Source organism: Vipera ursinii, assembly GCF_947247035.1.
Source record: "Vipera ursinii genome assembly, chromosome: 1".
NCBI classification, from domain to species: domain Eukaryota; kingdom Metazoa; phylum Chordata; class Lepidosauria; order Squamata; family Viperidae; genus Vipera; species Vipera ursinii.
The window spans coordinates 5,268,160-5,280,230 of NC_139512.1; the positions used below are offsets into that span (position 1 = coordinate 5,268,160).

Below are 12,071 nucleotides of genomic sequence, written 5' to 3' on the forward strand. Positions count from 1 at the left end.
TGTGAAATGTAAAAGTTCATCCATAAGCAACTTTGACTTAAAAGAGCTTTTAATTTATTAATTTATTTTAATTTATTTAACATTTAAAATCCTAAGGCTATGTATTAATGTAGTCCCCCTTTTTATTCCATGGCATATTTGTGGAATCAGAAAATGAGCAACTTGCTGTTCTGGATGTCATAACTTTATCTGCATATGGAAGCGGCTAATAAGCTCTTTCTAACAGTTTCAATATGGGGATAACCTAGTAACAACTGTCTCCTTCAAAGAATCAAGCTATAGTCAATATAAAAGCACATAGCAGGAAATAAATGACTGATGTCGCATCATGAAACATGCAATGTCATATTTAAGAGTCGTTAAAAGCTCTCTGTGCACAATTACATCACCTTCTCTCCCAAATTTCCAATGGCAATTCCCAATCTAACAGTGAATCTTGTATATGTGTCTACCATTTCATTCTAATCCCAAATGAAGCACATTGCAGTGACACATTTTTGAAAATGCCTCATGTGGTAAACATGGAGCCATATGACAATGCTATAGAAAAAAGATTTCTGGGCTAAAAGTTTCTGCAAATCTTACACAACCACAAATCACTACCAATAAATATCCAACATGGTGAAAGAGCCTGCTAAATTGAACTTTACAGAAAGAGTCGCTGTAACAGTGAGATGGGTGGCATATAAATTTAATAAATAAAAAAAATAAAACTTTACAGTAAACTAAAAAAAGTGTTAAATAGAAAAACATTGCTTGCTCTAACACATCTACTCAGAAATAATTTCATTGAATCTAATCTAAAGCCAATTGGTTATATGTCATTATGATGCCAGAGGTTGTAATCCACAGTTTTAATACCACTTTGGGAAAGACATTTATGTATTGCACATTAATGGCCCAAAGTATTGCACATTAATGGCCCAAATGGATTTTCTTTTATTTCTGAATTACTTCTACAATTATTAACAATTAAACTGATCACAATATATCCAGTTGCTATGTTTACTTTTCACAGAAGAGATGATTTTGGTTTCACTCATCCACCGCTCACCTCCAGCTGTGCGGTCTGGTTGGGGACCTGTTTTAATTCATGTTGCTGTACTTCATTATTTATTTTTATTATTTCATTGTTTTTCAATTGTTATATTTACATTTTTTATAATTTGATGTTTGCTGTTGCAAGCCACGGGGGTGGGTGGGTGTTGAGAAATGTAATAATAATAAAAAATAAATAAATAAAAATTTTCAAAAAAGGTGGATCTGAAGGACACAATAAAACACAAAAAAAATCATACAACCAGCATAAAAACCATTTTCAATGCTCCAAAGCAAGACTTCCCTCAATACATGAAAATTCACATTTACTGTGAATGTGTGTGTATGGGTAATTACAATAGTTTACTATAGGTAAACTACTTACCCACAAACTACAAGACAGACAGACATTAAAAGCCAAGCCCTCTCTCATATAGCCAATACTTTTACTTTCTTTATACAGATAGTCCTCGACTTACGACCAAAACTGAGTCCAAAATTTCTGTTGCTAAATGAAACATTTCTAAGTGAATTTTGCCCCATTTTACAACCTTTCTTGCCACCACTGTTAAATGAATCATTGCAGTTGTTACATTAGTAACATGGTTGTTAAGTAAATCTGGCTTTCCCATTGATTGGCTTGTCAGGACACAAAAGGTGGTCACATGACCCTGGGACACTGCAACCATCATAAATATGAAACAGTTGCCAAGCATCTGAATTTTATTAATGTGACCATGGGGATGCTGCAAAAGTTGTAAGTGTGGTCACATTTTTCAGTATTGTAACTTTCAACTATTACTAAATGAACTGTAGTAACACGAGGACTACCTGTAGTGATTTGTGGTATGATTTTCTTACTGATTTTTTTTAAAAAGTAGTTTGAGTGGAACAAGACTTTTATTTTAAAAAATACAATTGTGTAACCATAGAAGAGGTAAAAAAAGCAAAAAGCTTAACAGTAGCAGAGATGCTGCTCCATCAGTAGGTCTGCTTTACATCTCATATACTGAAGTCTTATTCATTACTAGTTGCCACTGAGGCATATACTAGTCTTTCAAGTTCAAACAATGTGATATTCAAACAATAAGATAACAAAAAACTAAGAAATGGTTGAAGGCTTTAAGGCATTTTTCTTTAAACACAGTTTAATTTATGGGTACAATAAACTACACAGTTTAGCTTATTAAAATAAAACAGATGTGCAATTTGTTTGAAAAAAAGAAACTATATTTAAATATTAGAAGTTAGAAAGAAGATCTGAAAGCGACCTCATAATGGAGAAAATGTATGTGGTTGCTAGCAGTTGATAGTGACTTAACGGCACATAATCCAAAACTTCAAATGCTAATGTGGAAAGCTAACATAAACTAGTCAAGGTTAAGAGTAATGATAGAGTAGTCCTTGACTTATGACTGGTCGCTGAACGACCACTCAAAGATATGACCCAAGGTTACATATGACCAAGTTTCAAAGTTCCTACAGCCATGCTGCCTGCAGTCATGTGATCACGTTGGACATTTAGAAAATAGTCATGTGACTACAATTTTTTGCATTTACTTCTGATTTCTGGCAAAAAAAATATCCATTGGCTAAAATGCTTGTGGTAAATAAGAGAAAGGTAGATGAACACAGGAAAGCTTGGCTAATTATGATAAATTATTTATTAATTGCATCAGAAGCCTAAGTGTTCATGTTGTAAAGGATATAAGATTCAGACATTTCCACTTTTTAGGGGATAGGCATATCAGGAATCATTAAAAAACAAAGTACAAATAGTTTCTCACCCAAGGGCAGCTGGGAAACCAATACAATGAAGTAAGTGCTACATTCCTTAAATGTATTTTGTACAATAGATACATAGCTAAAAAATGTCAAGGATGCAAGCTTTGCAAAAAAAAAAAAGTTGAGATAGCTTTGTTAAAGCTTCTTCCTACATATGCCCATATAAAATTTGTAAGATGGATATAAGTAAACATTTTTGGTAGAGGTAGAACATAGATAAGAATGCTATATAGGCTTCTAAAAAAGGAAGAATATAAATCTAACAAATACTGGATACTAGCAAAAAAAAAAAGATGGGATTCTCAGGGTAATGTTTTAAAATCAAAGCATAAACTACACTTTTCTAAATTGTACCTGAGTCCTTAGATAGGAACCTGTTCCACACTAAACCATGGCTTGCTTAACCATTTTAAATTCAGTACCTGAGACATAAAATAGATTTGAGTGGCCATTTGGTGGCCAGGGCTCCACTTAACAGTTTTGGGAAGGATTAAAACCACAATGAGTGGGATGATGAAATAAAGAGGGCATGTAACAGTGGAGTCATTCTTCCCTGCCTCCCATGTTAGAGGTTTTCTTTAATTTTGGCCTACAATATAGCTTACAGTACAACTTTCCTATATTTTCTATCATGAAAGAATAGAAAGCCATTCTGTGAAGGCAGAAAGTCATAGTGTGAAATTTTAATAATTTTGGTTGAAGCAATATACAGGGGCTGCAAAGGACACCTTTGCAGGCCATATAGCAACCACTAGTCATGTTTGGCTACACTCTTCCTTTTAGCACACGGGTGTCAAACTCAATCGCATCACGTGACGTATTGTGACATATTGCAACGTTTTTTGCCTTTGCGGAGCCAGGATGGGCGTGGCCTATGTGTGACATATCTGGCCCATGGGTCACCAGTTTGATACTCATTTTAGCATATTCAACAAATGGTTTCAGTCTTTATCTTGAGGAACAAGTAAAAAAAAGTTATTCCAGTATTATCTCGAGATGGTAGTTAAGTGTGTGTAATTGCAGCTATGTGAGGACAGAAGATTGTTGCCACAGATTAGTTAGCTACAGTGATCAAATGGATTCAATTTCTAAAAAGACCCCTCCCCCCAAAAAAATATTAGGTGTGAAGGTAAGATATCTCCCTTCCTCACTGTCCTCAATAAAGGAAATTCAGCAATGAACCACTTTTGTTGATTGGGTAGGTTGCATTGGAAAGCTACTTCTCTCAGCCTTAATTCCTGTTTCCACACACTTCAATCAATGGCTGTATTTGCATAGCATGTTTATAATGAACTAAACCAGAGTTTAATTTTATGAGTTCATACAATATACTGAACCATGAATTAGCCACAGAGGATGGGTTTATTCAACACAACAGACTAAAATGTGGCTGGCTAGTTCATAGTAGCTGTGGCATGCAAACACAGCCATACTCATTTAGTCTGATCACACGTGTATTTACAATGTTTACTTATCTTTAAAAGCATATATGTAAAATAGTTGCATTAACAGGAATGCGTTATGACTATTAAATACTGGCAACGTTCTTGGGGAACTTTAAAATCTAGTTTGAATTCATTTGCAAGAATTCAACCCAATGATCTTGGGTAAGTTGAGGATATAGTGACCTGTTACAGGCCTGTTGAAAGACAAGATAAATAATACAATGGTACTTGAAACACAAGCAGAATAAAGATGTTTACTCCTGAATGTTAGAATGATGTAGTAAAGTATTTTGAACTAGGGAGATCAACGTTCAAGTCCACCCTTATCCCACAGAGGAACTATTGTGAGGAAAATTGAAGAAGTGCTATGTGTGCCACTTTCAGTTCTTTGTGGAAGAAGAGTTTGCAACACTGGTTTACTTTACTGACTAAATGTGAAGTAAACAAATTATATATCAATGGTAAAGGTCTCCCTATTCTCTGTTTGGTCAATGTATTTTGCTGACTTTTGTTACTGAAGGCAAGGGTTTATACAACTATAAAACCACAAAATGTATTTATATTTATTTGTATGTGTAATACACACACACATACAAATAAATAAACAAAATTATTTGGTTGTTCACCAAGATCTTCATAACAAATTGCCACAGCATAGTGGCCGTCACTGAGATGCAACCCAGAAAGCCCTCTGTCCAAATTTATCTTTCTAGTTACAATGGATGGCCTTTTAAAAATTACAAATTTATTTATAAAATTTATCTCCCATTCCCTTTCAGAAGCACAAGCCTCTGTCTTCCAACTTTATACCCATAACAACCATGCTTGAGTAGGCTGGGCTGAGAAACTGTGATTGGCCCAAATGATAATTTTAATAGAACATTAACATAATGTCAACATTATTATTACCAATTTATCTTGCAAAGCTACAGTTATGGAAGCTGAATAGTGTTAATGTTAAGCATATTCTACCTTTCTTTTATCAGAAAGGATCCTAAAAAGGACTGCAAAAATCAATAATACAGCACAGTTCCTGTTCTGGGGTTTTAATGTAAAAATACATTTATCGGAATCAAAGGGAGAGGAATAACAAAATTCAAGCACAAAGTCCAAAGGGAGAACTTCTTTCACTATTATACTAACAAAGAAATCTTGCACAATTCTTCTCTTTCCTTCCTTAACAGAGCTACTAAAATTAGAAACAAAGATGGAAGGTCAGAAAAACCTAAGATGTTATAACAAAAAAAAAAAGGAAGAAGAAATCATTTCCTTTTATCCTAAGGGACAAAACAGATTTAGAGAGCAAGTTCTCTGGTTGAGCCACTCCCCACATTTGGTGTTCCCCGAGGGAAACAAAGGGTACAAATTCCATATGCAAAAAAAAAAAAAAAAAAGGGAGAGGAGAAAGCAGTGCATACACGGAGTAGGAGGAACAGCAACAAATGCACCCAGCGATGCTTAAATCTGCCTTGTCCTTAATTTGGCTCCTTGCAGAAGCCTCGGGCTTCAATTCGCATGACATCCAGCTGGCATGCCACCACTGGCTGGGGCTGAAGGACACTCTTAACACATCTGAATCATCAGGTTGGGGGAACTTGTGACTTAAAATCTGACAGATGCTGGAGAGGGATGCGCTATCGCCGACATTATGGCCTAGCCCCCCCCCTTCACGTCGCCCCCCCTCCCCCGTAGGCTGCCAACCTCCTCCTCCTCACCTCATCCTCCTTATGGTTGCGGATGCCCCGCACCAGGTCCTGCAGGTTCTTGTCAAACATGCGGTCGATGCTCCCCTTCACCATCTTCAACGCCATGGTGGAGAGTAGCGGGGGAAGCCAAACTAAATGGAAAAGAAGGCAGCGTTCCGCCTAGAAAGGAAGACACGCCACAGGAGTCAGGAATCAGGCAGGAAAAGGGAGGTCGGCGGCGGGTCACATCCCGCGTGCTTGAAAGAGCGTCCTGGTCGCCCACCTGCTCCCCCTTTCCTTTTTTCTCGCCTCCCGCCCCACCGGCGCTTTTCTGAGGTAAACGCCGGAGCGGCGGACAAAATGGCCGACAGTCAGCTGAGTGGACGCAGGCCACACCTCCTATCCTCCCGGCCAGCCTCCAGTCCCAGCATCACGACCGTCTTGTGAAGACGCGGCGTTCAAGTTTAGTGAACTGTCTGAAATCTATGGTTGTTCCATAGTGATGATAGTAAACTACGTCACATCCGCCTACCGTTCTCTCCTTTGCTTCTTCCGTCTCTATCACTAACGTTGCTCATTGGGCCGTTTCAATCCACGCGTCAACTGAGCTGGGCTCTCATTCTCCTACGCTTAAATGCGAGAACAATGGCTCGGGAAGCACGCCAAAAACCTCTTAAACATTTTCAATACCATATTACTGCAAGAGAGCGACAGGGATATTCCGCAATAGTTGCCTGTCTTCCGCGTAGTACTGAACCACACGCAGTCTAGCATGTTGTATGAAATCAATCCCCGTGGTTAGTTTCATGGTTTTAATGCCAAGATTAGTCAGCTTAACTTTCTGGGTTTCTAGGATAGGAATAAGAAATCTAGATGACCGTCAGAGCTGAAGCCCGTATTTGCTTTTAGTGATTTTGGAATATTTTGCTACCGTGAATCTAGAAAACGATCAAAATTAGAACCTTGATTGTGTTAACCTCAGCAAGCACAGTTAACCCACTGGTTTCTATGACACTGAATTATAAATCGGCTTTATATGCTGGGACTCTACATCACAAAACTTAGCTAGAACAAGGTTGGGTATTTTGTGTTCTTGGGCCGACTGCTATTACTGTTTGTGTTTGTTTTCCTTTAGTTTTCAGAAAAAGTAGGCATCTGCTGAAGGTAGTTATCAGCAAGGATAAAGAGACTTTCTCATTTCAATTCTAGTTGATTTACTGTAGCATGCAAATCTGGTAAATGGGACATATCTATTTTGGACTGCAAACCCATTGAAGCGGGCTAAAGCTTACATAGATACACTGGATTAGTTTGCACTAAAATCAGTCTTAAAAGCTTTTCTCTCAGAACCAGGCCTTTACCATTCTGCTGCCCGAGCTAACCTAAAATACAACATATCTTGGTTCCGCTATTCTATCTCAATGATAGTGAGTCTCTTAAGAAGTAAGTAGGCATAGCACCAATTTTTTCTCAGTTACTAGCTGTTGGAAGAAAAGTCTTCATTGAGGTTCATCCAAGCTGGGAATAAACATGGCAACTGCTTTGGGAAGAAGGTTGTAGTTTATTGGAGAAAAAAGCCAGATGGAAAGATGGTTCCAGCAGAAAAAAAGGACTAACCACATGTAGTAGGAGGTTTTTTTTTAAATACCCTTTGGATCCTTTTGCTTCCTGTTCCTGTTCGAGGTTTCCTGTGTCATGAACTTTGGACCTGAGTGTGAGTGCTCTTCTGGCATTCTGATGGGTTAATCCTATTATGTCCAAAGGTCATGTCCTGCTTCCCTGGGGCGGAGTATGTAGATTTTAGGTGTCTTTGTCTTCTTAATGTTCTAGCTCCAACCTTCCTGATGGCTTACATTTACATATCTATAGAACTGGTTTTTCTGCTTGGGGAAAGGAGACCTGGGACGATTAAGAAATCTGGGCATGCTTTCCTGATTCTTCAATATCTTTTAGGAAATATATTTTTCTGCCCTTTTAATATTACCTTCTCTGGGGAGCTGACTTCCCACATAGCTATAGCATAATGCTGGATAATTAATTTCATTTTGAATTCTCCTTTTCTGAGGCTTCAGGGATTTTTCAATTCAGACCAATATAGATATTTCTGAATTGAGCAAACTTGCTTTAAAATGGTGGATGGCTGTAGTCTTAAGAGACTGACTGCAACAATACTGTTCAGCAGACATGTCAAACACAAGGCCCGGGGGCCAGATCCGGCCCGCGAAGTGGTTTCATGCGGCCCGCGAAGCCATCCTGGAAACAGTGAGGGAACGGCCCCCACTGCCTTGGCCCTGGCCCAGAGACCTTCCTTCTGCCAGAGACCCTCAGATCTGTCCCACTCCTGCCCAGGCCCCCATAGGCACCCTTGATGCGAACGATGTAGAGCTGGCCATGCCCACCCAGTAGGCCATACGCACTCTAGCCACGCCCACCCAGTAGGCTACACCCACCCAGGCCATATCCACCAGGCCCCCTGAGGGCAACTGCAATGCTGATGCGGCCCTCAATGAAATTGAGTTTGACACCCCTGCTGTTCAGAGATCCAAGATACCAGTACTAGTACATGGCTTCATGGGACCTGTCTATAGTCTGTAATCCAGATTTAATTTCAATGGAACCTCTGACAGTGTGGATTTTGTTGTTTTTTCTTTCCCTCTACATTACAATTCTATTGAATCAAAATAGTTTCCAGTTTGGAAGGGTTGTGTCAGAGAAAGTAACAGCCACATTTTCAACTGAGTTTAAACCAAATTTCTCAACATCCCTTTTGTATTCAATGGAATTATTTTTATGGTAGTTGTGTTTAGGACAAAAGCCCCCAAATAAGTGTATATCACTTCTGTAATTTGATTCAAATGTCCTATACCTTGGATTGATTTAATAGGGACAATTTGCCTGTTATGCTAAATTATAAACCATCATATCTAGAATTTAATGGCTATTCTACACAATATGATAAATCAGAACCAAGTACAGACTTAGGCAGATCTGTGTACATTTCTGTTGAACAGGTATAGCTTTTCAGTAAATACACAATTTTAGCATTCATGTCAACATGTATTACTTTTTCCTATATCCCCCTTATTTATAGATTGAGTCAATTAAAAATATGCAGGATAGATTTTTTAGTTAAAAATAACTAAAACCAGTAAACATGATATGCTTTTGAAACAAAGTCAAGTGCACTTTAGACAGTAATTAGAATTGTACACTTCAGTACAATATCCTGGCCTTTCCCAGCCCATGCATCTTTTGAACTGCAACTTCCTTCCTCCCCAGCGCATCTAGAGGGCACTAAGCTGGAAATGGCAGTTAAATATGCCAGTATAGTTTTGCTTATTTGTTCCAGCTGAGGGCAGTACAACACAAACCCATGGAAACCTGTCTTTAAAAGCAGTATTTTGGATTATTGCATTGTTGTCTGGATAGACAGACCTGTGGAAAAGGGACTGTTCTTTTCATTTATTATAAAATGGCTAGTTGAAATAATACAAAATTACAAAACATGCTTAACATTGCAGTGAGCCAAGGCCATATGATTGTGATCTGATCTAATTTATATAGCTACTAATCTCACCAAAAGTGACTCCGGGTGGTGAATAATAAAGCTAAAACAGTGAAGAAATACATAAATGTATTCATTTATTAATCATAAAAACATTTTAAAATATAAAAAACAGAACAAACAAGGAGATAAGAGAGAAATCGATGTCAATAGGTTTACCTGTCCTCTAGGATCCCCAGGCTTGCTGGCATAACCAGGTTTTGTCAGAAGTGATTAGGCCAACCTCATTTCAGGGGGAAGAAGATTCCACAATGTGGGTGCCACTTCAGAAAAGGCATACTGCCTGGAGCTTGCCAAATGCAGTTCCCTAGCTGACAGAACCCAGAGCTTTCTCTGCTAGATCTAGCTGGAAGAGACAGTCCCTCAAGTAATCTGGTCCCATGCTGTGATGATTTTGAAGATCAACACCAGCTCCTTGGATTCGACCTGGAAACAAGCTGGTAACTAATGCAGCTCTCAAAGCAAAAGTGTAACGTGTGTTCTGCCATATAATTAATTGCTCGTGCCACCACATTTTGCATCAGCTGAAATTTTTTGAAACTCTTCAATGGCCCCATGTAGAATGCGTAGCAGTAGTCTAGCTGGGAGGCGAAGAACAGAATGGACGACCAAGTTTTCAGAAGCAAGATCAATGGGGAAGCTGGTAGGAGGTTGGAAGTTATGGTCACATGTGATCCTCCCTTAATGATGGCAACTGAGATTATTAGAGCTGCTGTTGCTAAGCAGCAGGGTCATGTAACATATGTTTTTTGACCACATTGCTTAGTAGTGGCCAATGATCCCAATTGCCATTACAAGCGGAAGGCTACCTGTCTTCCAACTTTCATTTAGGATCTCAAAAACAAGAGAAATAGTGCTCCCTACTTCTATTTTCCCCCAGCAACAATCTTGTGAGAATTGATTCAGAATAACCCAGGGAGCCTCTGTCGTTGAGAGTACCTAGAACCAGCATCAATCACCTCTTGGTCTAATACTGTAACCACTACATCGCACTGGCTGCTCCCCAGTTGATGGAGATGGTTATACTTCTTTTCCACCGTCACTGCTGTCAGATTTCTTGCTACAGTACAAAATTTCATGGTAGTAATACCCTGGTTTCAAGTATGTCATCTAAATTCAACCATGCAGAATTTTCTAAAATGGATGATGTTTAGGGTTTAGGGAGAAGAAAATGTTCTTGTCTCTAAATTCTGGCTCCTCTTCAAGAAACAGAAGTGTTTCTAGTTTTGATCAGTATTTTTCTTTCTAATTGTGTGATTTGTCCTTGTAGAATATGAAAAAATACAATAAAAACCTTTTGCCCTGTATTTTCTTTCACATTCCAGGGTGGAAAGTTGAGAATTCATGATTTTGAATGGTAAGAGACGAGAAGACTAAAGCAGAGGTCACCAACCTTTTCGTGCTGGTGGCCCAGAGGGAAAGGGAGCAGCTGGGCAATTTGTGTTTGCACGCGAGCGGGGCTGAATGCACTTGCACGGCACTAGTGACCCCGTTTGCGCATGCATGCGGGTACTAGCACCCACATGCATGCGCAAATGGGCCACGCAACCCACACAGTGCTAGCAGTCCCATTTGCGCATGCGGGCGCCAACTGCACACATGCGCAAATGGGCCGTGCAACCCCCACACATGCTAGTGGCCCTATTTGTGCAGGCACTAGCCACCGCCGTTAGCCCTGCGTACATGCGCAAATGGGTCCACGGGTGCTAGTGCGAGGGGGTGAGTGTACACACACACACACGCACTAGCCAGCCTGTCCTGTGGCCTGGTGGCCAGTAGGCCACGGCCCGGTAGTGGGCTGCGGCCCATAGTTTGGGGACCCCTGGACTAAAGGATAAAATACAGTCACTAAAAATATTAAGATACTTTTCTGTGTGTAAGCTCATGTATATTTGGAGATGCAGGGTAGCCATATTTTCTCCCTGGTACTGCTCTTGAGCTTTTAATAGTTAAACTATCTGTAGAAATTGTATCAGTGAAGTTTCCCAGCTCAGAACTGAGAGGAGCTAAATTGGAAGTTCTTGAGGTATGATTAAAACCAAGGGTTGGGCTGGTGCTGGTGGTACCTATGTATCCTATCATAGCTACACAAATTCATGTGTCCAATTGTGTACTGATTGTAAAACTGATCAAAGATGACTATTTTGATTAGCTTTTTTAACCAGGGGAAAGAATTACCTTCTTGCAGTTCTCTGTCTCTTGAGTTGCACAATATGTTTAACCATGGTTTATTGAAAAAACATAGTTGGCTGGATATTAGAGTATGGTAAAGCCTTAAATAATTACTTACAAACCCCAATGGCAAGATCTGCACAATGTTCCAAGGAACAATAAACAAAACAACACCACTCCAAAATATACAATATATAGGTAAAGGTAAAGGTTCCCCCGCACGTGCGTGCTAGTCGTTTCCGACTCTAGGGGCCGGTGCTCATCTCCGTTTCAAAGCCGAAGAGCCAGCGCTTGTCCGAGGACGTCTCCGTGGTCATGTGGCCGGCATGACTAGACGCCAAAGGCGCACGGAGCGCTGTTACCTTCCCACCGCAGTGGTCC

The 12,071-nt window shown here is 39.6% G+C and overlaps 1 protein-coding gene across 9 annotated transcripts in view; it reads right to left on the reverse strand.

Moving 5' to 3' along the window:
• The window catches only part of AP3D1 (adaptor related protein complex 3 subunit delta 1), a 65,350-nt gene extending 59,004 nt beyond the window's left edge, over nucleotides 1-6,346 (reverse strand). For 4 of the 9 annotated variants that reach the window (XR_014490845.1, XR_014490846.1, XR_014490847.1 and 1 more), the window contains exon 1: nucleotides 5,984-6,304. Coding sequence is in view for 6 of the 9 variants with exons in the window: in XM_083349560.1 (XP_083205686.1) it covers nucleotides 5,984-6,079 (96 nt within the window). In the remaining 3 variants the exon portion in view is untranslated. Of the gene's footprint in view, nucleotides 1-5,983 lie in introns of all 9 variants that reach the window. The other 5 variants (XM_083349555.1, XM_083349559.1, XM_083349558.1 and 2 more) reach the window with 5 other exon arrangements.
• Nucleotides 6,347-12,071: the final 5,725 nt, after the last annotated feature.